This window comes from Chiloscyllium punctatum, chromosome 18 (assembly GCF_047496795.1).
Source record: "Chiloscyllium punctatum isolate Juve2018m chromosome 18, sChiPun1.3, whole genome shotgun sequence".
Classification (NCBI taxonomy): domain Eukaryota; kingdom Metazoa; phylum Chordata; class Chondrichthyes; order Orectolobiformes; family Hemiscylliidae; genus Chiloscyllium; species Chiloscyllium punctatum.
Window position 1 is genome coordinate 89,344,903 of NC_092756.1, and position 24,681 is coordinate 89,369,583.

Below are 24,681 nucleotides of genomic sequence, written 5' to 3' on the forward strand. Positions count from 1 at the left end.
CAGACCCTTCAGTACATGCCGACCAGATATCCTAAATTAATCTAGTCCCATTTGCCAGCACTTGGCTCCTATCCCTGCAAACCCTTCCTATTCATTTACCCATCCAGATGTGTTTTAACTGTTGTAATTGTACCAGCCTCCTCCACTTCCTCTGGCAGCTCATTCCATACACGTACCACCCTCTGCGTGAAAAAGTTGCCCCTTGGGTCCCTTTAATGCCTTTCCCCTCTCACCCTAAACCTATGCCCTCTAGGTCTGGACTCCCCCACCGCAGGGAAAATACTTTGTCTATATATCCTAACCATGCCCTTCATGGTTTTATAAACCTCTATAAGGTCACCCCTCAGCCTCTGACGCTCCAGGGAAAACAGGCCTAGCGTATTCAGCCTCTGCCGATAGCTCAAACCCTCCAACCCTAGCAACATCCTTGTAAATCTTTTCTGAACCCTACCAAGTTACACAACATCCTTTCGATAGGAAGGAGACCAGAATTGCATGCAATATTCCAAAATTGGCCTAACCAATGTCCTGTACAGCTGCAATATGACCTCCCAACTCAATGCTCTGACCAATAAAGGAAACCATTCCAAATGCCGCCTTCGCTATCCTATCTACCTGCGACTCTACTTTCAAGGAACTATGAACCTGCACTCCAAGGTCTCTTTGTTCAGCAACACTCCCTCGGACCTTACCATTAAGTGTATAAGTCCTGCTCTGATTTACTTTTCCAAAATGCAGCACCTCACATTTATCTAAATTAAACTCCATCTGTACTCCTCAGCCCATTTGTCCAACTGATCAAGATCCTGTTGTATTCTGAGGTAACCTTAGGGAACACCTCTGTCATCAGGTAAATGTCAAGTGTGGAGACCTTAGCTGCTTTCTCCTTTAAGTGTCAAGGAACAGTGAGAGAAATCAGAGCAATCCCAGCTTGAGATCAGCTACCCCTGGTTTGGACTGGGACCTTGGATTTTGTGTTCTGTGTGTGTTTGACACTATACCTTTCCCACTAAGAATTTTTATTGCTTAATGCAAGTGTTTATGACGTGAGAATCTGATCTAGTCCAGTGCTAAATTATTCTTTTTAACTTAGGTCGGAAGGTGGCAGGCGGAAAGGCTACATGGGCCATTTAACAAGAATAGCAAACGCCATGGCACAAAATGCAGAAAACGGTCCTAACCACACTTCAATAGCACAGATGATCAAAGGTAATTTGTTACTTAGCCAGTAGGATGTGAAAGACAATGATTCAGTATTGATATCAGACTGTGAATTCATCATGGTGAATACATACCTACTGTGTTTTGTTCAAAAATGTCTTGTGTCAACTAAGTTAGAATCACTTTTAAAGAATTCCAATTTGAGAGCAACTCTCAATATGCACCCTGATGTTAGCATTGCTAACGTCCCCTGGAAAATATCAGTTTCTATGAAGGTCATTATCTTTTTATCAGACAATGCTGTGCTCCTCATGGGCAACAAGACCAGTGAAAGGAGACCTTTGGATATTTGTGATAAGGTGATGTTGGTGTTGGACTGGGGTGGACAAAGTCAGAAGTCACACGATACCAGGTTTTAGTCCCACCAGGTTTATTTGAAATCAGAAGCTTTCAGAGCAGTGCTCCGAGAGCTTGTGATTTCAAATAAACCTGTTGAACAATAACCTGGTGTCGTGTGACTTCTGACTTTGGATATTTGAGCATTGAATGCTCATGTGGTTGGCAGTGTGGGTGGGTAATGATCTTTGCATTGGTAGAAGCTACAAATTACTCATGATTTTCAAGTGGTTAAGTACCACATTGCACAAGGGTGATGTCAGGTATTAATGGCTAATGAGCTTCTTAAGAGAGGACAAATTGAATTGGCTATATTTCCTTGACCCTGAAGCTTGTGACAGATAATGGTGTGCAGAGTTTACACAACGGACTTCTGTCTTTATTCAGAACTGCCAGATGAAGAGAGGGAGCGATGGGACAAGTTTGTTCTGGGATCACTCTCTGAAATGAACAAGAAAAACACTGTTGATCTGGTAAGTTTGCATTGTGACTGAGAGCAACTGGCCAGCCTCCAAGGCTGCCGCCGCTTCTGGCTGAAGATGATCAAGCGTTTCATTTTTATTTAGGATGCCTTGATGTTGTACAGGAATTGCTCTTCTGTCCCACCTTGCCAACTGGCAGGGAAACAGTGCACCTTCCAGCTTGCACTTGGAGCAGGAGCATAACACAAGCTGGAGGAATAATATGTCATTTTACATATGCACACTTTCCATTTATGCAGTTTGCAGCCTTTAGGAGTCATTATTGAATTCCACAACCTCCAAGCCAGACCACATGATGTCTGTCCTCCATTCCTCTTACATTAATCTCACCCCCTCCCCCACCACCTCCCCTGACCCCACCACCCACCTCCTTCCTTGTCATGTTTGTGTCTTGTTTACTTTGTTGGCAGCAGAAAGGATCCCTTTTCTTCTTTCCACACTTTGTGCACCCATCCTACATCTTTCTCTTTCACCACAATGAACAACTCTTTTGTACTGGGGCCTCCACACCATATGTTTCCCTACTTGTCAAAAGTATAATAAAGCACCATTTTTCATTTCCTTTTGACCTGAAGGAGAGTCCTGTCAGATTGGAAACATTAACATTGCTTCTCTCTGCACACACCTGAGTTTCTCCAGCACTTTGTATCGGGCCAGGAACCCAATACAAATCTTCAGCTGATTTTAGAGTGTAACATCGACAGAAATTAATTTTGACCTGCTTTCAGGGCTGAACTAGAGCACGTTGGATATGTTCACCAGGGGGGAAATGAAAGTAGACTTCAGGCATTATAAGTAGATAGCCAGTGAGCTAGAGATGCTGATTGTGTGTCTAGAAGCAAGTCGCTGGCTCAGTGAGGGCATTGTTGTACTGACTGCTCTCCTGTCTATTGGCTGCGGGGAGCATTGGGAGTGGGAAGAGAGGTTTGAGGAGTGAGGGACCAACAACAGAGCCTTTACCAATAAGCATGTGCACACCACCCACTGTGTTAAATAGGCATCATGTCAAGAAATTGCTATGCCTTTTTTTAAAAAGTCCAATTTTGCTGTTTGCTATTATAGCTTGGGGGTGTAACATCCCCTCCAATATTGTCAGCATTTCCTTTTAACTTCTGTATCCAATGGTTAAAGTGTCCTTCTCGCTGAAATTGGGAGAAGCTTGCGATGTTCACTACCTTCTGGAAGTCTAATACTGAGTCATTATGATAGTGTGTTTTTAGAATGATTGACCAATATGCATATATTTTTGAGGTGTCTAATAAAGCTTTGACTGATTGTTTTCTGCAGTAAGCAATAATTAATGTTTGTGGCTCAGGTAAATATGCGGAACCTGCACTCCTCTAGTGACGACGATGAGAATGATCTAAAAGAGTTCAGCTTCCCGCAAGAGGCTGTTCTTCAGCAGGTATGACTAGGAGTAGTGTGGAGTGGTCAACTTGATCTTTCTTTCTCATTGTTCTTTTTCTGTGACCTTTACTTACTTTATATGATGCTTCTATATCCTTTATCTCCAGGTCAGAAGGGTGGTTTGAAAAAAGTGGGGGGACAAGAAAAGTACTTTGTCATACAAATATGTTGAACTCTGGGTGAATTATTGTCAGCTGTTAACTGACCAATTTCCTGAAACTCTGTCCGTTCTTCAAGATTGTATAAGTGCTACCTAGTGAGGTGTACTTTTTTGATAGGGGGGGGGGTGTTCCAGTTAGCTTAGTTGGGTAGACAGCTGGTTGGTGATGCAGAGTGATGCTGACAGCATGAGTTCAGTTCCTGCACTGGCTGAGATTACCATTGAATGATTCTCCTGCTGAACCTCTCCCCTTGCCTGAGGCACGGTGACCCTCAGATTAAACCAGTTGTGTCTTTCTAATGAGAGAACAGCCCTTTGGTCTGGTAGGTCTCAGGCACTTTACGTTTACTGATTGTATAGGTAGCCTCGTTATTAAATTAAAAAATGGAGACCATTGGGGCAAATTTGGAATTGGTCCCACAATAATTTCCGTGTAACGTTAGCAGCAGGATTTACCATTGCTTTCCTCTGTTCTGTCAATCACTTTGGTGATCCCTTACAATTTGGAGCTCAGGTTTGTCTCAATGCTTGGCACCTGCCCTTTGCCCTGGTTGATTGATGTGTCACTTGTGGTATATTTTCAGGCATTCTCAGACTACCAGATCCAGCAAATGACTTCCACCTTCATCGATCAGTTTGGCTTTAACGATGAGGAATTTGCCGAGCAGGAGGAAAGTGTGAAGTAAGTTCTGTTCGCTGGTGATGCAACCACTTCCACAAGGGAAACCTGGGTTCAGAATCAAGCAGATTATCACTGGAGAAGGTTAAGTGTGAGCACTGTGGGCATATTGTTAGAAGTATCTTGGAAGCCTAAACCCTCTGAACGACCAAGTCTGGAAGAATGACAGGCAAGCTATAATAGCAAGTTAGGATTTTGAGGATTGGGTCAATCCAGCTTGCTCTACGTTCAATAAAATCACACCTTTATCAGGTTGTGGTCGCAACCCTCACCTTCCAAACTGCCCCCCCCAAACACTACTTTTATTTAACCTCAAATACAAATGGGGAAAAAGCAACAGCTACCACATACTTCAAAGCTCCTCCAGCCTATGAATGCTAGAAATCCGAAATAAAAACAGAAACTGCTGGAAAAACTGGACCCAAAACGTGAAAACTCTGCTTTCTGTCCACAGATGCGTCCAGATCTGCTGAGTTTTTTTCAGCAATTTTTGTTTTTGTTAATTATGCTTTTCACCCTGGCAAACATTATAAAGTAACTGGAGTTCTTCTATTAATATAAAAAACATTGAGGACTAATGAGTCCCTCACACACAGGAGGGATTTAACAAGGTAAACTGGAAAGAACTGTTCCCAATTACTCATGACATAGCTGCACACTTTACCATGTCATTGTCTCAGTGGTGTTGATCATTCTTACACCATTATATGGGGTAAGGCGAGGAATTAGGCCTGAAGAGCTACTTCACATGGTATGGGGATTGAACCTACACAGTTGGGGATATTCTGCATCATGTCTAGCCAGCAGTGACTAGAGGGCAACATTTTAAGATGAAAAGGGAGATTGAGAAGATTGTGTGGTGTTAGAAGGACATGGAGGACCCTTGTATAGGGGGAATAGCGTTGAGAAGGAAATGGGGAAATATTTTGAAAAAGGAAATTGTGAAAGTAGGATTTGGGCAAAGGGCTGGTCACTAACCTCTGACCTTGAAACATAGTGCACTGTTCTTCTATTGTAAGATACTGTGGCTTTCCAAAGGTGCCGATATGGAGTCACCAGTTAGGAATTGCCAGCAGTTGCAAGGTTTCACATGCACACATGCAAATAGGCACATCTCGTTACATGCAGAAGTTGTGTAAAGGAGTTACTTTTACCTGAGTTAACTTGATTTGCAGGGTGACTAGAGCTATTTCCCCTTTCAAAAGATGAATGTTGACATTTTGCTTCCCATTTAATTAACAGTTCCCCATTTGAGAGGGCAGCTAACATCAGCTTTGTTTTTGACGCCAACAGTGACAGTGTGAGTACGACTTATGCTTTTTACTGCTTTGTGATACTGCAAAATTAATTTGCACCATTCTTTGGCTCAGATAAGCCACACAGACATGCAGATGAATTGGGCTGTTTGCTCCACTGCCATGGAAGAACGACAGCATTTGCAATGCGATCTGCCCCTAATTGTGCTCACCTGACATTTGTACTTCTATGATTTAACATGGCCAGCATCTCCTAATATTTTATCCCAATGTTTCCGCTGAATTGTGGTTCTGGAGATGCCAATAACCCTTCTGTCACTGAGGCAGCTCACCATTCTTTCCCTGTACGGTGGCTGGCACTAAGACCATTCAACCACAGGGGCATGGCAGTCAGGCCAAACATTTGTATTACTTATGTTTTCCAGTGGCTGTCACTGGGTGGCAACTGCAAACATGAACCAGGGTGATTTATCTCTGATCCTTTTCATCTAAGCGGCTCTCAGGCTAGCTTTGGCAACTCTTGTGCTGCTCTAGCTTTGAGATTAAAACAGAAACATTCTTGGCCTGTGCAGCAACTCGTAGGCGATGGTTTTACATTCTGATTCACCAGCGGAGTAAACCAGAAATGTTATAATCTCTGAATGGCCTGCACTGAAGATGTGACTCATAGGTTGTGGTACAGTCTTTCGCTTAACAGCAAATCTGCTTGTTTAAAAGAGACCCTGACAGAGGCGGATTTCTGTTCTCAAACTTATCACAGAAACTACAGATGCTCATTGCTCATCTCTCAATTTAAAGATTATAATTTCACAATAAGCATGATTTCGAAACTTGAGTGCATGCATAATTTTCTTTGTTCCTTTTCAGCCAAACACAAATCTGTTTGAGGAGTGTTGGAAGGAGCGGATACGGCAGTTCAACGATGATGACGGCTCAGACGAAGATGACGTTTGGCAAGAAAAGGATCTGCGTTTTGCAACAGATGCACCACGTGCACCACGGTACGCACTGTTAGAGAGCAGTTTCTTACCCTCTGCTTTCAAGCATGGTACAGTCCCGCAAGCTGCAATTAGTAAACTCTCCTTACCCTATTTGTGAACTTAGATAGCAAGTGGGGAATCTGTAACATAGCAGTCATGTCATTCAGCAGATAATCCAGCGCCTGGGCTCCTACCCAGGGAACGGGTTCAAATACCACCACGCCAGCTGACAGAATTCAAATTAAATTAATTAGTCATAGAGATGTACAGCATGGAAACAGAGCCTTCAGTCCAACTTGTCCATGCTGACCAGATATTCTCAATTAATCTAGTCCCATTTGCCAATATTTGATCCATATCTCACTCAACCCTTCCTATTCATGTACCCATCCAGGTGCCTTTTAAATGTTGTAATTGTACCAGCCTACACCACTTCCTCTAGCAGTTCATTCCATACATGCACCACCCTCTGTGTGATGAAGTTGCCCCTTCGGTCCTATTTAAGTCTTTCCCCCCCTCACCTTAAACCTGTGCCCCCTCGTTTTGGACTCTGCCACCCTGGGGAAAAGACCTTGTGTTTTCACAGTTATCCATGCCCCTCATGATTTGAATCTCTCAGGTCACCCCTAAGTCTCTGATGCTCCAGGTGAAGAAAGTCCCAGCCTATTCAGCCTCTCCCTCTAGCTCAAATCCTCCAACCCTGGCAACATCCTTGTAAATCTTTTCAAATTTCACAGCGTCCTTCCTATAGTAGGAGAACAGAATTGCATGCAGTATTTCCAAAAGTGGCCTAACCGGTGTTCTATACAGCCTTAACATGACCTCCCATCTCCTTTTACTCAATGTGCTGACCAATAAAGGCAAGCATATCAAATGCCACCTTCACTATCCTGTCTACCTATGACTCTACTTTCAAGGAACTATGAACTTACACCTCAAAGTCTCTTTGTTCAGCAACACTCCTCAGGATCTTACCATTAACTGTATAGGTCCTGTCCTGACTTGCCTTTCCAAAATGTAGCACCTCACATTTATCTAAAATAAACTCCATATGCCATTTCTCAGCCCATCTGATCAACATCCCATTGTACTTTTGAGGTAACCTTGGCTGGCCACTACACCTCCAATTTTGGTGTCACCTGCAAACTTGCTAACCATACCCCTAATGTTCACATCTGAATCATTTATATAAATTGATAAACTCAGTAGATTTCTATAAAAAGCTGAAATTGAAAAACCAAGGGCATGTAACTGTCTTTGACTACGGTGCCTTAATGACCTTTAGGGAAAGAAATCTGCCATCTTTACCCAATGTGACCTACATGTGACTTCAGACCTACATGTGACTTCAGACCTACAGAAATGTGCTTGACCTGAACTGTCCTCTGAAATGACCCAGCGAGCAATTGGTTCAAGTGCATTTGGAGATGGACAACATATTCTTGCCTAGTCAATTATTCCCAAATCCCATGAAAGAATGTTTTTTAAAAAAGATTATTTTGCGTTGGACGAGCATCTTGGCTAAGCAAATATTCATTCATGATCCATTTCTGACGCAGTATGATTAGGAAACTGATTTTTCTTTCTGCACCAGAGACACCTCTCCTGAGACCACTTAGCCCAGCACAGATAGCAAGCATCTTTAGGCCTGTCTGGTCAGCTTTGTCCTCCCATGCAGAGCTTGAACTACCTGGACAGCTGAAATTCCAAATTTATCGGTGGTTAATCTGTCACTGTTACAACTTGCAACACAAAAGTGGGTTGCACAAACATTACAGCTTAATCTTGTGTGTGTGTGTGTTGCAGAAGCTCTGGCAGTACAGACAGTGAAGGAAGCAGAGACTCCGAAGAGGAGGATGATGAGGATGGGGGACAGAGCACCACAAAGCCCACAGAAGAGAAGGCAGACTTGGATCCTCATAAAGGTGGGTGAATGCTGAGGTTTCATCCTGGTTACTTTCAAGGTACTCAAACTATTGTTACCAGTGGCAGCTTCTCATTGTGCTCCTGGATCAGAGGCTTTGTTGTGGAAGTTACAGCTGGTGCAAGGAAACCATTGCAAGTTAGAAAGTCATTACTGATTTTTGTTGATCACTTTCGGCCGTTTATGTAAAGAAATAAATGAGCAAGACTGAGTGATTTCTTTTCTGTAGGACATATTCTCCTGAAGCACGGAGGGGATGGTGGGGCACTTCTAGCCAGTTTAGACATTTCTTCATTGAACAGATGTTGCCCTGTCCTGCCAGAACGGTTGTGCATTCTGGTTAATGTTTTTGCACCTCTCCAGATAAGGAATGTTTATGTAATGAATGGAATCCTTTCATTTCAAGGGGCCTAATGTCGGCTTCAAAATCTCCCAGAGCAGGTAGAAATAAAAAGGTGCAGAATTGATTTACAGATTGTTGTGGTTTATTTCTTTAAAAGATATCTTGGTACTTAAGGGTATGAAATGTGTGTGAACTAACCAAACTTTGATATACATTGATCATAATCTCTTAAGTACAGTTGTCTGTCATATAGCACTCCTGATGTCTGTCTTATTTTAAAAAAAAGACACTGAACTACAAGAAAACCTTTAGTCAGTGTTATGTTGCCGATGTCATTCTTGGAACATAATTTATTCAAAAATCATCTTCCAATTTCTTAAAATCTTAATTTCCTTTACATACTGACTATGAATAACATCTTCAACTTCACTACTTCTTGCCAATAGCTGCTGTCCGTTCACCACCGCTCCTGGCCATCCTGCCTCACTGACCATCCGTTCACCACCGCTCCTGGCCATCCTGCCTCACTGACCATCCGTTCACCACCGCTCCTGGCCATCCTGCCTCACTGACCATCCGTTCACCACCGCTCCTGGCCATCCTGCCTCACTGACCATCCGTTCACCACCGCTCCTGGCCATCCTGCCTCACTGACCATCCGTTCACCACCGCTCCTGGCCATCCTGCCTCACTGACCATCCGTTCACCACCGCTCCTGGCCATCCTGCCTCACTGACCATCCGTTCACCACCGCTCCTGGCCATCCTGCCTCACTGACCATCCGTTCACCACCGCTACTGGCCATCCTGCCTCACTGACCATCCTGCTCGCTGATTCACTTTGCCATCCCTTACACTTTTCTCTTTGACCTTCCTGCATGCTTATTCCCCCCCCCCCCCCCACCCCGCCCTGAACTTAACCGCCCCAGGGATGGAAGAGGCAAGCAGGTGGGATGGATTGGGAAGGGAAGAGGCGAACAGGACATTCTGTGTGAGCCACAGGGAAGACAAGTAAGGAGCTCATAATTAATGCTGGTGATCGAAGTTGACATTTCAATGCCATTGGAGAGAGAGCTATGTAATTCGAAGAGACCACTTACTGGAGCCAGAACTGAGCCCAGTGTGCCCTTGACTGGTTTGGACATGCACACATGCTCTTTAAGTTAGATTCTTGACAAAGTCCAAGTTCTTACACAAGTGTGCAATTATGTATGTAATTCATGAACCAGTTGTGTATATACTGTAGGTGCATATTCATGCGTTTCTTTAATTAAGTATTATGCATATATTGGCAAATTCTGTGAAGCCATTTTGGGGTGATGTGCTATATGACAGACAACTGTACTTAAGAGGTTATGATCAATGTATATCAAAGTTTGGTTAGTTCACACACATTTCATACCCTTAAGTACCAAGATATCTTTTAAAGAAATAAACCACAACAATCTATAAATCAATTCTGCACCTTTTTATTTCTACCTGCTCTGGGAGATTTTGAAGCCGACATTAGGCCCCTTGAAATGAAAGGATTCCATTCACTACATAAACATTCCTTATCTGGAGAGGTGCAAAAACATTAACCAGAATGCACAACCGTTCTGGCAAGGTGGGCTTGAGACTGTTAATCTACCTTGCTACTGGGAATGAGGAATTGAACGTGGAAAATTCTGGCTCAGTCAGATGCTGAGTTTCATTGAAGAAACAGTTTTTTTAGTATAATTCTTACTGTTCCCTCCATTAATGCAGTAGTATGTTATTATGTGTAAAATTCTTTGAGATGTGCAGTGATCACAAAAAGCACAATATGAATATACTTCCTTTTTATAGAAGTTTTAATTTGACTTTCAGAAGCTGGTTGGACAGCGAACTTTGATGCTGTGCCTATGGCAAACACAGATGCCAGTCAGTGTGTTGCAGATGCTGGATTTAGTGCGTGGGACAACAACGATCCAGCTACATCGCCACCCCCGATAGAAGGATGGGCAGTGTTTGCCAGTTTTGCCTCCCAAGCAGGGTAGGATATACAACTACCAGAATAAACTATTATTTCCTCTGAACAAAAAAAGGGAACTGCAGATGCTGGAAATCTGAAACAAAAACGGAAATTGCTGGAGAAACTGAGGGTCTGGCAGCATCCTCTGATATATCACCTTCACCCCCTACTTTGCCTACCTATCGCATTCCCAGCTACTTTCCGCCCCCCTTGCCCCCCTCCCATTTATCTCTCAGCACCCTTGAGCCATCTCCTAATTCATGATGAAGGGCTTATGTCTTGAAACGTCGATTCTCCTGCTCCTCGGATGCTGCCTGACTGGCTGTGCTTTTCCAGCATCACACTCTTCGACTCCATGAAGAGAAAGCACAGTCTACATTTCAGGTCCAGTGCGAGGGTTTATTAATTCTCATTCAGTTCCTCCATGGAAGGACTGACTGATTCATGCTAAGGCAGGTTTAGGGTTAGTAACTCTTGTATTAATGATCTTTCATTGTCTACCTGGTGTCTTGTATACTCTTTGAAGAAAATTAAAACCAGATAAACAAGTTAGCAAATTAACAGTCCCTTAAAAGGTCACCCAAGTTATTTAACATATAAGTCTACATCTCACTGATACCATCGTCTGGTACAACAGTTCCACATTCTGCTCTCCCCCCAATGTCTTTTGTTCCCAACTGGGTAAAAACTGAACGCATCACTTCACTTTACCTTTCACCCCATCGGCTGCTAAGGTGAGCACAGTAGGCACAGATTGGCAATCTTGCCCTGCTCTGTAGCAGGTATGTCTCAGAGCCAATCAGTGTAGAGCCATAGAAAAGAGACCATTCAGTCCATCACGTCTGTGTGATGCCTAGCTATCCATTCTAATCACACTTTCTAGCACTTGATTGGTAACCTTGCATGTTGCATTGCATTGGGTGTAGATCCAAGTACCTTGTAAATGAGTTCATGGTTTCCTCCTCGACCACCAAACTGGGCAATAAATTCCAAACACCTAACAGCTTCTGCAAACATTTTTTACTCCTGTCCCCTCTAATCGTTCTACCAATCACCTTAAGTCGATCTTTATGCCTTTAGCCGAGTCCCTGAATACAAGCCTTTCTCATGAATGACAGTGTGGTCCAGTGCATTGCACAGGAATTGAGCAGGATTTCCAATCACCGATCTTCTCCATTATCAAGATGGCTGACTTCCATCTGTATCCTGCTAATTCCTTCATTTGTACTTTTGATATCTCTCTATTCAAGTACTCCCAATATTTCTCGGGCTGACTCCCATCAACCACTCTCCATAAACTTGAGCTCATCCAAACCTCTGCTTGTGGTTCATCTCAAGCTGCCCCTTTTACCCATCATGCCTGTGCTCTCTAAACCTACCTTGGCTCCTGACCCACCAAACTTTCAACAGTTTAATGTTGTCCCTGCTGTCTTGGATTTGCACATGTCCATTTTAGTGAGGGTGAAGTGGGGGGCTTACCCTTGGCATGTTGCCTAGTATATGCCTGTCTTTAGCATGAGGGGGTGGTGGGTAGAGGCAAATGATGTATGGGCAAAAAGGAGGAAAAGATACTTCAAGATGAGACTCGAATTAACTGCCTGGGTTGGATCTGGGCTTGAGACCCTGCTGTTTTTGAGCTAATTGTGCCATTACCTTGTGATAGCTCAGGGCTGTGTTCACTGTCTCTGAAGAAGGAATAACAGCCTAATAAAACAGCACTGGAAGCCCCAAGAACAAATTTGAGGCAAATTGGCAGCAGTCATCCCCAGCCGAGCTTCAGTTAATCAGAATATTATTTCTTTCAGGCCCTCTGGACGTTTGCGAACAAACTCTCCCGTATCTATGGAAACAAATTCTGCTCCTATGGATGAGCTCCAGAGTGGTGGTGATGGACACAGCAAAACAGTTGAAACAAGTGAGTTTTGTACAGGGATCTTCTGTGCTGTGAGATTGACAATTGCAGATTAAGCTAGAATTCTAATGAACGGATTAGGATCTTTAATCGTTATGGATAGAATTTCAAATGAGCAAGTTCCTCTTCCTATGGTATGTTAGATTCCAGTGTTCACGTTTTCAATGGACAATAGACAATAGACGCAGGAGTAGGCCATTCTGCCCTTCGAGCCTGCACCGCCATTCAATATGATCATGGCTGATCATTCCCAATCAGTATCCTGTTCCAGCCTTATCTCCATAACTCTTGACTCCACTATCTTTAAGAGCTCTATCCAATTCTTTCTTTAAATGAATCCAGAGACTGGGCCTCCACTGCCCTCTGGGGCAGAGCATTCCACACAGCCACCACTCTCTGGGTGAAGTAGTTTCTCCTCATTCTCTTTTCATTTGATTATCTTCAATACAACAGCAACTGACCACAGGGGCGCACACTCTTCCTCAGAACATGTTGGATGTCAAGTAGAAATGGTGTGAGGTGGCCATTCAGACCCTCAAACCTGTTCCTTTATTCGTTTAAATCATGGATGAGCTGTGTCTTCCACTTGCCCAGCTGGATTCTACAACCCTTGCCCAGCAACCGGTTTCAAAAACTTTGCATGACCCCATAGCCCTCGCCAGTTCTTCTGTGAGGAAAAGACTTCCAATGGATCTTGTGTGAAGAAGCTCTTCTTGATCAGCCTGGTCTCATATTAAGGTGATGCCGGCCCTTGTTCTGGGTTTTGCTCTGAAATGAACTTGTTTCCCCGTGTTTACGCCATCAACTTTTTGCACAACTCAAATAGGTCGTCCAACATCAGGAAATACAATCATTTTTAAAGTTTTTTTGGTGAAGCAAGGTCACTGGGGACATTTAAGAGACTACTGGACGTGCACATGGTCACAGAAATTTGAGGGTGCATACATGAGGATCAGTGGTCGGCACAACATAGTGGGCTGAAGGGCCTGTTCTGTGCTGTACTGTTCTATGTTCTAGATATGGACGTTATGGGCAGGGTCCTTTTTTCTTTGTCCATCCCTAATTGCCCTTGGGAAGGTAATGCTTAAGCAGGCAGTCCTAGCATAACCATTTTAACCCAATTTGTGCAGTTACATTTTGCTTTCTTTACAAACTTGTTTATGTTGCCAAGTCTGTTGCCAAATGCTCATTCCTTTGACTGAACAATTAATTGTCCTTGGCCACATGTCTATGGGTGTTTCTGTGCCTTAAGTCAGAAATATTCTTATTTAATTTCCGGAGTGGGTTCCTTAAACTGCTATGAGAGCCTCTGAGTGTCAGTGTGGTAAAAATGATGTTTTTGTTCTGCTTTAATTGTCTTAACTTTCCTGCCTTGAGGCAGTAGCTTTAAAAATGTGCTACTGATCGCTGTGCATGAGATAATGTAACAAATAGTTGGACGGCTTGTGCTAAAGTATGCAAATACCAGCTCAGGATTGGGTGGTGCTTTGTGTATTTTACTCATAGTCTTTCCACTTTCTAAAAAAACATATATACAGTACAATTGTACACATTTTAAATATTGCACCTGTAGGCAAGGGGGCTCTTCCAGTGCCAGTCCATACTCTCCTATAGGTCGTCTAACTGTGACAACTCCTGGCATTATTCCACTCTGATCTTTGCATCACAATCTCTCAGGTTCTTTTAACCTATACTTTCTTTATCTGTCTTTCCCAATGCAAGTAAGCTTATATTCAAATGTTACTCTCTTTGCCAAAGGGGATTTTATTTTTTTATTGATGTGTGCATCTCTGGCTGGGCCAACATTTGTTACTCGTCCCTAATTGTGCTGGTGGTGGTGAACCACCTTCTGAGATCTGTTGCAGTCCGTCTGGTATAGGTACACTCTCAGTAATGTTAGGATGGGCGTTGCAGGATTTTGATCCGACACATTAGTCTAGTTGCCTAACAGCTTGGTGCACAGCTGGGAGAAGAACTTTTTTTCAATAGATGTGAGAGTCGCTAACTAGGCCAGCATTTATTGCCTATCTGTAATTGCCCAGAGGGCAGTTAAGACTCAACCACATTGAATCCTGAGTCATATATAGGCTGGACCAAGTAAGGATGGCAGTTCCCTTTGCTTAAGGGCATTAGTGAACCAGATAGATTTTTCCAACAACGTTTCCATGATCATTAGATTTCCAGGTTTCCTTTTTAATCCAAATTCCACCATCTGTCATGGGCTCCCACAACATCACCTGGGTCTCTGGATTAACAGTCTAATGATAATACCATAGGCCATTGCTTCCTCTTGTAAGTTCCCCGTTGTCAGCTGCTCTTAGTCCTTCTAGGTGATAGAGGTCACAGTTTTGAAGTTTCTGTTGAAGCAGCTTTGTTGAAGTGCATCTTACAGATAGTAGATATTGCTGTTACTAAATATATATTGATGGTGTATGGAATTGAGCGAGTTGCTTTCGCCTGAAATTTATAATCATGAAAACAGAGCTGCAGCTATAGAGGTTTGAGAATGATATTGAAGCGTACAGGTAAGATGCTGTCTTGCACCAAGTAAGCTCTGTCTTACATGTGAAAATTTCAAAGTAGTCTGCTTGGGCATGTATTCAGATCTTGCGTACAGCAAGAGATATAATTTATATATGCCTAGGACTAGTAGGGTGAGACCTAGATATGTAGTGATATTTATACATAGATTACGTAGTTATTTGCAGCATTGTTTTATTCCAAAACAAGAAGTAGTGGCACAATTTTCTAGCTTTTGCCTGGGGATGACGAAATTAAGATACAATTAAAAGTAATAAAGCAATTACGTCTTGTGCTCCAATCTCGCACAGCTTCTTCCACAGTCGTTTAATTAGATCACTGTGGAAATCAAATCAAAACACTGAGTTGATTTGCCAACTCTCAGCGCTGTTAGCAGCCAAGTCCGCCTCTTCTGCAATTTCAGATGATGAACTGTTCTTGTCGGCAAAGCAGAACAAGGCAGTAGTTTCTCTGCAAACCTTTTAACTCTTGAGACAATTTTGTACATTTTTCCTCTACTGTTTTCAAGTTGAGCATTTCTGAAGAGTGGGATTAGTTTCAACCCTTCACCTCGGGCCCAGCTTCAAACTGAGTACAAAAGCCGACCATCTTTGTCCACAGGGGGTTTGATTTTTGTCTGAGTTGTTCCCTTTCTTTTCAGAACCTTCAGACTTTCACAAACCAAATTTGTTGTCATTTCCATGCCTTACCTCAGCCTCTCTAATCTTTGGCATTTATGCAGAACAAGCAAGAGTGTGGAATTAAGGCCACAGACAATAGCCATGGTCAGGCCACCCCCTCCTAATTCTTCTTCTTGTCCTGTTTATGGGTGTTGATATTTCATGTACCTTTCTCCATTTTTTAAAAAAAAGGAAATGCATATGTGGATGACTGCTGGTGTCAGAGATTATTTGCTCTTTGCAGTTGTCTTGTTTTAAAGCCGAGTTCTAATTCTGCGGCTATGACTGGGTATCCATCTGTGTCCATATGTCATAGAGTTATAGAGATGTACAGCACCGAAACAGACCCTTCAGTCCAACTCGTCCATGCCGACCAGATATCCCAACCCAATCTCGTCCTACCTGCCAGCACCCGGCCCATATCCCTCTAAACCCTTCCCATTCGTATATGCATCCAGGTGCCTTTTAAATGTTGCAATTGTACCAGCCTCCACCACTTCCTCTGGCAGCTCATTCCACACACGTACCACCCTCTGCGTGAAAAAGTTGCTCCTTATGTTCCTTTTATATCTTTCCCCTCTCACCCTAAACCTATGCCCTCTAGTTCTGGACACCCCCACCCCAGGGAAAAGACCTTGTCTATTTACCCTATCCATGCCCCTCATGATTTTATCAACCTCTATAAGGTCACCCCTCAGCCTCCGCCACTCCAGGGAAAACAGCCCCAGCGTATTCAACCTCTCCCTTTAGCACAAATCCTCCAACCCTGGCAATATCCTTGTAAGTCTTTTCTGAACCCTTTCAAGCTTCACAACATCCTTCTGATAGGGAGGAGACCAGAATTGCACACAATATTCCAAAAGTGGCCTAACCAACGTCCTGTACAGCCGCAACATGACCTCCCAACTCTTGTACTCAATACTCTGACCAATAAAGGAATGCATACCAATCGCCACCTTCACTATCCTACCTACCTGTGACTTTACTTTCAAGGAGCTATGAACCTGCACTCCAAGATGTCTTTGTTCAGCGATACCCCCGGGGACCTTACCATTAATTGTACAAGTCCTGCTAAGATTTGCTTTCCCAAAATGCAATACCTTGCATTCATCTAAATTAAACTCCATCTGCCACTCCTCAGCCCATTGGCCCATCTGATTAAGATCCCGTGGTAATCCGAGCTAACCTTCTTCGCTGTCTACTACACCTCCAATTTTGGTGTCATCTGCAAAGTTACTAACTATATCTCTTATGCTCACATCCAAATCATTTATATAAATGATGAAAAGTAGTGAGCCCAGCACTGATCCTTGTGACGCTCCACTGGTCACAGGCATCCAGTCTGGAAAAACAACCCTCCTCCACCACTTTGTTTTCTACCTTTGAGCCAGTTCTGTATCCAAATGGCTAGTTTTCCCTGTATTCCATGAGATCTAACCTTGCTAACCAGTCTGCCATGGGGATCCTTGTTGAATACCTTAAGTCAGGTTCCAAGAGATTGGTTGTGTTGGAGGACCCTCTAGTCCAAGGCACTGACAGATATTTCTGTAGCCAGCAGCGAAAAATCAGAATGATGTGTTGACTCCCTAGTGCCAGGATCAAGGATGTCTCCGAGAGGGTGCAGAATGTTCTCAAGGAGGAGAGGGCCCAGTAGGAGGTCATTGTACACATTGGAACCAATGATATAGGAAGGGAAAAGATTGAGATTCTGAAGGGGGACTATAGAGAGTTAGGCAGGAATTTAAAAAGGAGGTCCTTGAGAGTAGTAATATCTGGATTACTCCTTATGCTACGAGCTAGTAAGGGTAGAAATAGGAGGATAAAGCAGATGAATTCATGGCTGAGGACCTGATGTATGGGAGAAGGATTCACTTTTTGGATCATTGGAATCTCTTCTGGGATAGAGGTGTCTTGTACAAGAAGGATGGATTGCACTTGTTTTGGAAGGGGACTAATATACTGGCAGAGAGATTTGCTAGAGCTGCTTGGGAGCATTTAACCTAGTAAGGTGGGGGGAGGGGGGTGGAACCAAGAGAGATAGCGAGGAAAGAAATCAATCTGAGACTAGTACAGTTGAGAAAAGAAGTGAGCCAAACAGTCAGGTAGGTAGGAACAAAGCAGAGAACAAGGTAGGATTGATAAAGTAAACTAGATTAGATTAGATTAGATTACTTACAGTGTGGAAACAGGCCCTTCGGCCCAACAAGTCCACACCGCCCCGCCGAAGCGTAACCAACCCATACCCCTACATCTACATCTACCCCTTACCTAACACTACGGGCAATTTAGCATGGCCAATTCACCTAACCTGCACATCTTTGGAGTGTGGGAGGAAACCGGAGCACCCGGAGGAAACCCACGCAGACACGGGCAGAACGTGCAAACTCCACACAGTCAGTCGCCTGAGGCGGGAATTGAACCCGGGTCTCTGGCGCTGTGAGGCAGCAGTGCTAACCACTGTGCCACCGTGCCGCCCATTTGTTTCATTGCAAGACGCCTACCAGGGAAGGCAGATGAACTCAGGGCATGGTTAGCAGCATGGGAATGAGATATCATAGCAATTACAGAAACATGGCTCAGGGATTGACAGGATTGGCAGCCTAATGTTCCAGGATACAAATGCTACAGGAAGGATAGAAAGGGAGGCAAGAGTGGAGGGGGAATGGTGTTTTTGATCAGGGATAGCGTTACAGCTGTACTTAGGGAGGATATTTCGGGAAATACATCCAGGGAAGTTATTTGGGTTGAACTGAGAAATAAGAAAGGGATGATTACCTTATTGGGATTGTGTTATAGATCCCCTAATAGTCAGAGGGAATTTGAAAAACAAATTTGTAAAGAGATCTCGGCTATCTGTAAGAATAATAGGGTGGTTATGGTGGGGGATTTTAACTGTCCAAACATAAACTGGGACAGCCATACCGTTAAGATTTTAGATGGAGAGGAATTTCTTAAGCATGTACAAGAAAAACTTTCTGATTCAGTACGTGGATGTACCTCCTAGAGAAGGTGCAAAACTTGACCTATTTTTGGGAAATAAGGCAGGGCAGGTGACTGAGGTGTCAGTGGGGGAGCACTCTGGGGCCAGTGACCATAATTCTATTAGTTTTAAAATAGTGATGGAAAAGGATAGACCAGATCTAAAAGTTGAAGTTCTAAATTGGGGGAGGGCTAATTTTGATGGTATTAGGCAAAAGCTTTCAAATACCGATTGGGGGCAGATGTTCGCAGGTAAAGGGACGGCTGGAAAATGGGAAGCCTTCAGAAATGAGATACCGAGAGTCCAGAGACAGTTTATTCTTGTTAGGGTGAAAGGGAAGGCTGATAGATACAGGGAATGCTGGATGACAAAAGAAATTGAGAGTTTGGTTAAGAAAAAGAAGGAAACATATGTCAGGTATAGACAAGATAGATCGAGTGAGTCCTTAGAAGGGTATAAAGGCAGTAGGAGTATACTTAAGAGGGAAATCAGGAGGGCAAAAAGGGACCATGAGAGAGCTTTGGTAAATAGGGTTAAGGAGAATCCAAAGGGATTTTACAAATAATTAAGGACAAAATGGTAACTAGGGAGAGAATAGAGCCGCTCAAAGATGGCCTTTGTGTGGAGCCGTAGGAGATGGGGGAGAAACTAAACGAGTATTTTGCATCAGTGTTTACTGTGGAAAAGGACATGAAAGATATACAATGTAGGGAAATAGATGGTGACATCTTGAAAAATGTCCATATTACAGAGGAGGAAATGCTGGATGTCTTGAAACACATAAAGATGGATAAATCCCCAGGACCTGATCAGATGTACCCTAGAACTCTTTGGGAAGTTAGGGAAATGATTGCTGGGCCCCTTGCTGAGTTATTTGTATCATCGATAGTCACAGGTGATGTGCCGGAAGACTGGAGGTTGGCTAACGTGGTGCCACTGTTTAAGAAGAGCAGTAAAGACAAGCCAGGGAACTATAGACCAGTGAGCCTGATGTCAGTGGTGGTCAAGTTGTTGGAGGGAATCCTGAGGGTCAAGATGTACATGTATTTGGAAAGGAAAGGACTGATTCGGGATAGTCACCATAGCTTTGTGCGTGAGAAATCATGTCTCACAAACTTGATTGAGTTTTTTGAAGAAGTAGCAAAGAGGATTGATGAGGGCAGAACAGTAGGCGTGATCTATATGGACTTCTGGGGGGGCAAATGTGGAGGAACACCTTTACAACTATGTCATATGTATTAAGATTTAGAAACGTTATTCCCTGGGACATAAGAACAAATACAAAGGGCGAATAATGTGCCTTGAAGTCTTAACGGGATTAAATATTCTGACTCTTAAAAGCAGAGCTCTGTTTTTTGGTCAGTTTGATGGCAAGGTCTTTTGACCAGTGAGATGACATTGGTTGGAGTGATTGTAGATTTTTTAACCCTCGACATCCTAGGTTAGGAAATTTGTAAATCTACCATTGTCCCTGTTCTTGCCTTGTATCTACTTACTCCCACTGGAATGTGCATTTGTGTAGCAGAATTGTCACAGTGCAGGCGGAGTTGGTACTGGCTCTCCTAATTTCCCTTGGCGCCATTCTCTTCCCTTCTCCCTGCGACCCTGCACATGTATTTCTTTTCAGACAGCAGTCTGATTCCTTTTTGAATGCACCAATTGACCCAGCTTCTGCCGCACTACCACATAGTGCATTCCAGACCTTAACCGCTCATGTGAGAAAAAGCTTTTTGTCACGTCACGTTTGCTTCTTTTGCTGATTATTTTCAGGTTGTGCCATCTCATTCTCCTTTTGAGTAGGAGCAAGTGTTTCCCAGTTTGATCTTGTCCTCATCCCTCATTGATCTCGTCTGTGGACTCTGATGAGGAGACTGGGTTCAACAGTTAAACATCGCACTATCAAGTAACGTTTTCAGTACATGCTGCTAATACTCAAATAAAAATGGCTGAATTATGCTGGGGAGCATGTTCCTAAGACCTAGCGCTAGTATACCAATGGTGACACAGAGAAAATTGGAGGTTAGGTGAAAAAGAGGTACACAATATCCAGTGTTAGTAAAAATCAATTTCTTCAATGGCTTTGCAGAGGCTCCAGTTGCACTAAGCAGCGAAGAGAGTGAAAAGGTGCCAGAGGCCAGTGCAAAGACGCATACGACATCGCATGTGGGTACAGAGAAAGCTGATATGGTGGACAATGTGATGGTGCTCAATGGCTCCATGCCGGAAGCTGTCCGTCCCTCTGACGTGAAAAGTCCAGAAGTTAAAACACGCACAAGGTATTTATCAAAGATGTTGTGTCCGAGTGGTTGTTACAGAAGAATTTGAGCAGTGGGTTTGTCTTGATTGTAATCTGCAGATCACGAGGTAGCCTTTGCTCATGTTTAGCAAGGCTGAACAGTTAATTGACGCCATCAGAGCATGTTGGATTTGGTTCCAGAGTTGTAAACCGATCGACAGAGCTAACCCTGGCATCAACTCAAATGTTTGTCAATGCCATTACAGCCTGAGGTCATTCACACTTTTAGTTGCAAGAGCCAGTCAAACTTTTTGGGCTGTGGCTGGTGAGTGGAGTTATAAATGGAAGCTGTATTTTGAGGAGGCAGTGTGATGAGGTGTTTGACATTTTGATGAGTTGAACTGCAGAATGATAGAGTGTACGCTCAGCTATCCAGAGCCAGTGTTGCTATGGGGCATTCAGTGCATCTGCTGGGAAACGCGGATGTTAGAGTGTAGTCCAGTTACCTGGTAGCTGTTACACTGCATCTGTCTTAAAAGTCAATGTAGAGTTACATCTTTTTAATTAAAAACCTGCAAGAAACTGCCATGTAAAAGCAAGGCATTCATAATACAAGTCGAAAGTGAGGACTGCAGATGCTGGAGATCAAAGTCGAGACTATTGTGCTGGAAAAGCATGACAAGTCAGGGCAGCATCCGAGGAGCAGGAGAATCAACGTTTTGGGCATAAGCCCTTCGTTAGAACTGAGCTCGTTCCTGCTGAAACATTGACTCTCCTCCTCGGATACTGCCTGACCTGCTGTGCTTTTCCAGCACCACACTCTCAACTTCATAATACAAATCTGGAAGGGACTTAATTTTTCTCACATCTGTGACAGATTCCCACCTTGTCTTTTGATTGTATTCTTAAGGGGCTTCCAGGAAGAATATTCTAAATGTTTGTCCTTGCATGTCTGGTGCACGGAAATGAATTAGTCATTTGGCCTCTGTGTTGGAGATTGACTAGATGGTCACTGTATTCTGAGAGTTACAATGTACTGTGATGGGATAGAGATTCGCTGGTGCAATCCCCTTGCTGGGACCTGATGCTAAGACCCAAGAAATTCAACAACAAAACGAAAACAGCCAGAAACAAAATAAAACTCAACTTATAAGCAACTCAAAGTTAGTTCAAACCAGTACCCTGATCATTGCAGTCAGGATTCACACCCTAGTATTTGTGAATGTATAGTGAAACTAGCACTGGTTCTGTTGGATTTGAAAGGGAAATGCTGTGGTTGAAGGCAGGGCTTCAAACCAATTGTGGGGGTGGGGGTGGGGGAGTGGAATGAATACATGTTCACAACCACTAGACATATCAAGGCACTTTGCAGCCTAATAACTATTATTCGAAATGTAGTCACTGTAATGTTGGAACCACTGCAACCACTTTGTACATACTGTATTCCCACTTGCAGCAATGTGACAATGACCAATTAATCTATCTTTCATTTTCTATTTCTTTCATTCATGGAATTTGGGTGTCTTTGGCTAACCAAGCATTTATTAATTGCCCTTGAGAGGGTGGTGGTGAACTGCCTCCCTAAACTGCTGAAGTCCATGTGCTAGAGGTACCCCCAATCTTGCTGGTGCAGGGGCAGTTCAGGGATTTTGACCCATTGGGAGTCAGGAAGGTGTGTAACTCAGAGGAGAACTTGCAGGTGGTTGCAGCTGTCGAGTTTGACATTTTACTCTGCGCCTTGTGTTGCTGGTGGAGGGAGTGAATGTTTAAGGTGCTAGATGTGATGCTGAATATTGTTGGGTTTCTTGCTTATCCAGATGAGTGGGGAATATTCTGTCGCACTCCTGGTTTTGCCTTGTAGATGATGACATAGGCGAAAGTGAGGACTGCAGATGCTGGAGATCAGAGTCTAGATTTGAGTGGTGCTGGAAAAGCACAGCAGGTCAGGCAGCATTCAGGAAAATCGACGTTTTGGGCAGGAGCCCTTCATCAGGAATGGTGGACAGGAGCTGCATACCTTGTTTCCAAGTTCATAACCTCTGATCTTCTGTTGCGGGCACTACCTATGTTCTTTTGTTGATTGAAGAAATAATTTTGTACCAGAACATCAGGAAAACCTACCCGATTGTTCAAAATAGCACCACAGAATGTTTTACATCCAATCTGGGGCCTCAGGAATGCAAACTTTCCTTTCCTTCTGAGTTTTGGAGGTGCTAATGTTTTTTCTATTGATATAAATGAACATTTAATGAACTTTGCTAACTGCTTTCTACAAGGGATTGGGGAGATGCTGCACCCTTACTAATGAAACTTTATTGCTTAAATTTCTGATGTAGCGAGGAAACATCCTTAACTACCTCTGAAGTTGGACCTACAACAGGACATGTACAGGAAGGCTCTGAAGCTCCAAAAGCCAGTCCAGTTCCCCAAGCTTCAGAATCTGTGCGGCAAGAACAGAGGTACGAATTTCTGGGGGGAAAGATCATGGCACACATGCCAGGTTGCTGAAGGAAGTCATAGAGGAGATTGCAGAGGCTCAAGTTACAACCTTTCAGTCTTCTGTAAAAATGGGATATGGGTTGCCCAAATACCATGCAGCACTGTTAAACAAGAAAGGAGTGTAGATACTCATGAAAAGAGTAAAGGATTATAGACTAACTAGTCTGTCTGTTCTGGGCAAACATAATTTCAGAAAGTGAGTATTTAGGTTAATCTAGGGCAGCTGACATGGTGTTAAAGGCAATGCATCTTCAGTTAATTTTAATGGCTGTTCGTTTTGGCAATATGACCTGATAGGTTAGGACTTTACATTAGGTGTGCAGTTATAAATTTTAAGATATGATTTGATGCTAAAATAATTCAGGCAAGTTGTTTAAAAAGAGCCTCCATCAGCACAAATAAAAAAATCGTCTAACGAACAGAAAACAAAGAATGAGGGTGCTATTACTTCTCAGACAGAAGAAAGGTTGGAAGAAATATTATCAGGGAATTTATAAAATTGTAGTCATGCACCACGGAAACTGACCCTTTGGTCCAACCAGTCCAGGCCAAGCATGATCCCAAACTATACCAGTCCCACCTGCCTGCTCCTGGCCCATGTCCCTCCAAACTTTTTCTATTCATGTACTTACCTAAATGTCTCTTAAACATTGTAACTGTACCCACATCCACCACTTTCTCAGGGAGTTCATTCCACATGCCATCCACCCTCTGTGTAAACAAAATTTGTCCTTTGTCTTTTTTAAATCTCCTCTCACCTTAAAAATGTGCCCTAATCTTGAAAGCCCCCTTCTTAGGGAAAAGACAAGTACCATTAAGTCTATTTATTTTATAAACTTTTATCAAATTGCCCCTCAACCTCCTACATTCCAGTGAAGAAAGTCCCAGCCAATCCAACCTTTTCTTTATACCTCAAACCTTCCCTACCTGGCAACATCTGGTAAATCTCTTGAACCCTCTCCAGCTTAATAACATCCTTCCTATAACTGCGCGACCAGAATTGGACACAGTGCTCCAGAAGAGGCCTCACCAATGTCCTGTACAACTGCAACATGACGTCCCAACTCCTATACT

General features: G+C 43.3%; 1 protein-coding gene across 1 annotated transcript in view; it reads left to right on the forward strand.

Moving 5' to 3' along the window:
• LOC140489298 (serine/threonine-protein phosphatase 6 regulatory subunit 3-like) overlaps window positions 1-24,681 on the forward strand; it is a 91,617-nt gene that overhangs the window by 57,559 nt on the left and 9,377 nt on the right. The window contains exons 12-22 of the mRNA XM_072588689.1: window positions 1,094-1,209; window positions 1,945-2,030; window positions 3,355-3,444; window positions 4,191-4,288; window positions 5,528-5,585; window positions 6,409-6,542; window positions 8,328-8,446; window positions 10,636-10,801; window positions 12,586-12,695; window positions 20,959-21,148; window positions 23,445-23,567. Coding sequence (XP_072444790.1) covers window positions 1,094-1,209; window positions 1,945-2,030; window positions 3,355-3,444; window positions 4,191-4,288; window positions 5,528-5,585; window positions 6,409-6,542; window positions 8,328-8,446; window positions 10,636-10,801; window positions 12,586-12,695; window positions 20,959-21,148; window positions 23,445-23,567 — 1,290 coding nt within the window. The remainder of the gene's footprint in view (window positions 1-1,093; window positions 1,210-1,944; window positions 2,031-3,354; window positions 3,445-4,190; window positions 4,289-5,527; window positions 5,586-6,408; window positions 6,543-8,327; window positions 8,447-10,635; window positions 10,802-12,585; window positions 12,696-20,958; window positions 21,149-23,444; window positions 23,568-24,681) is intronic.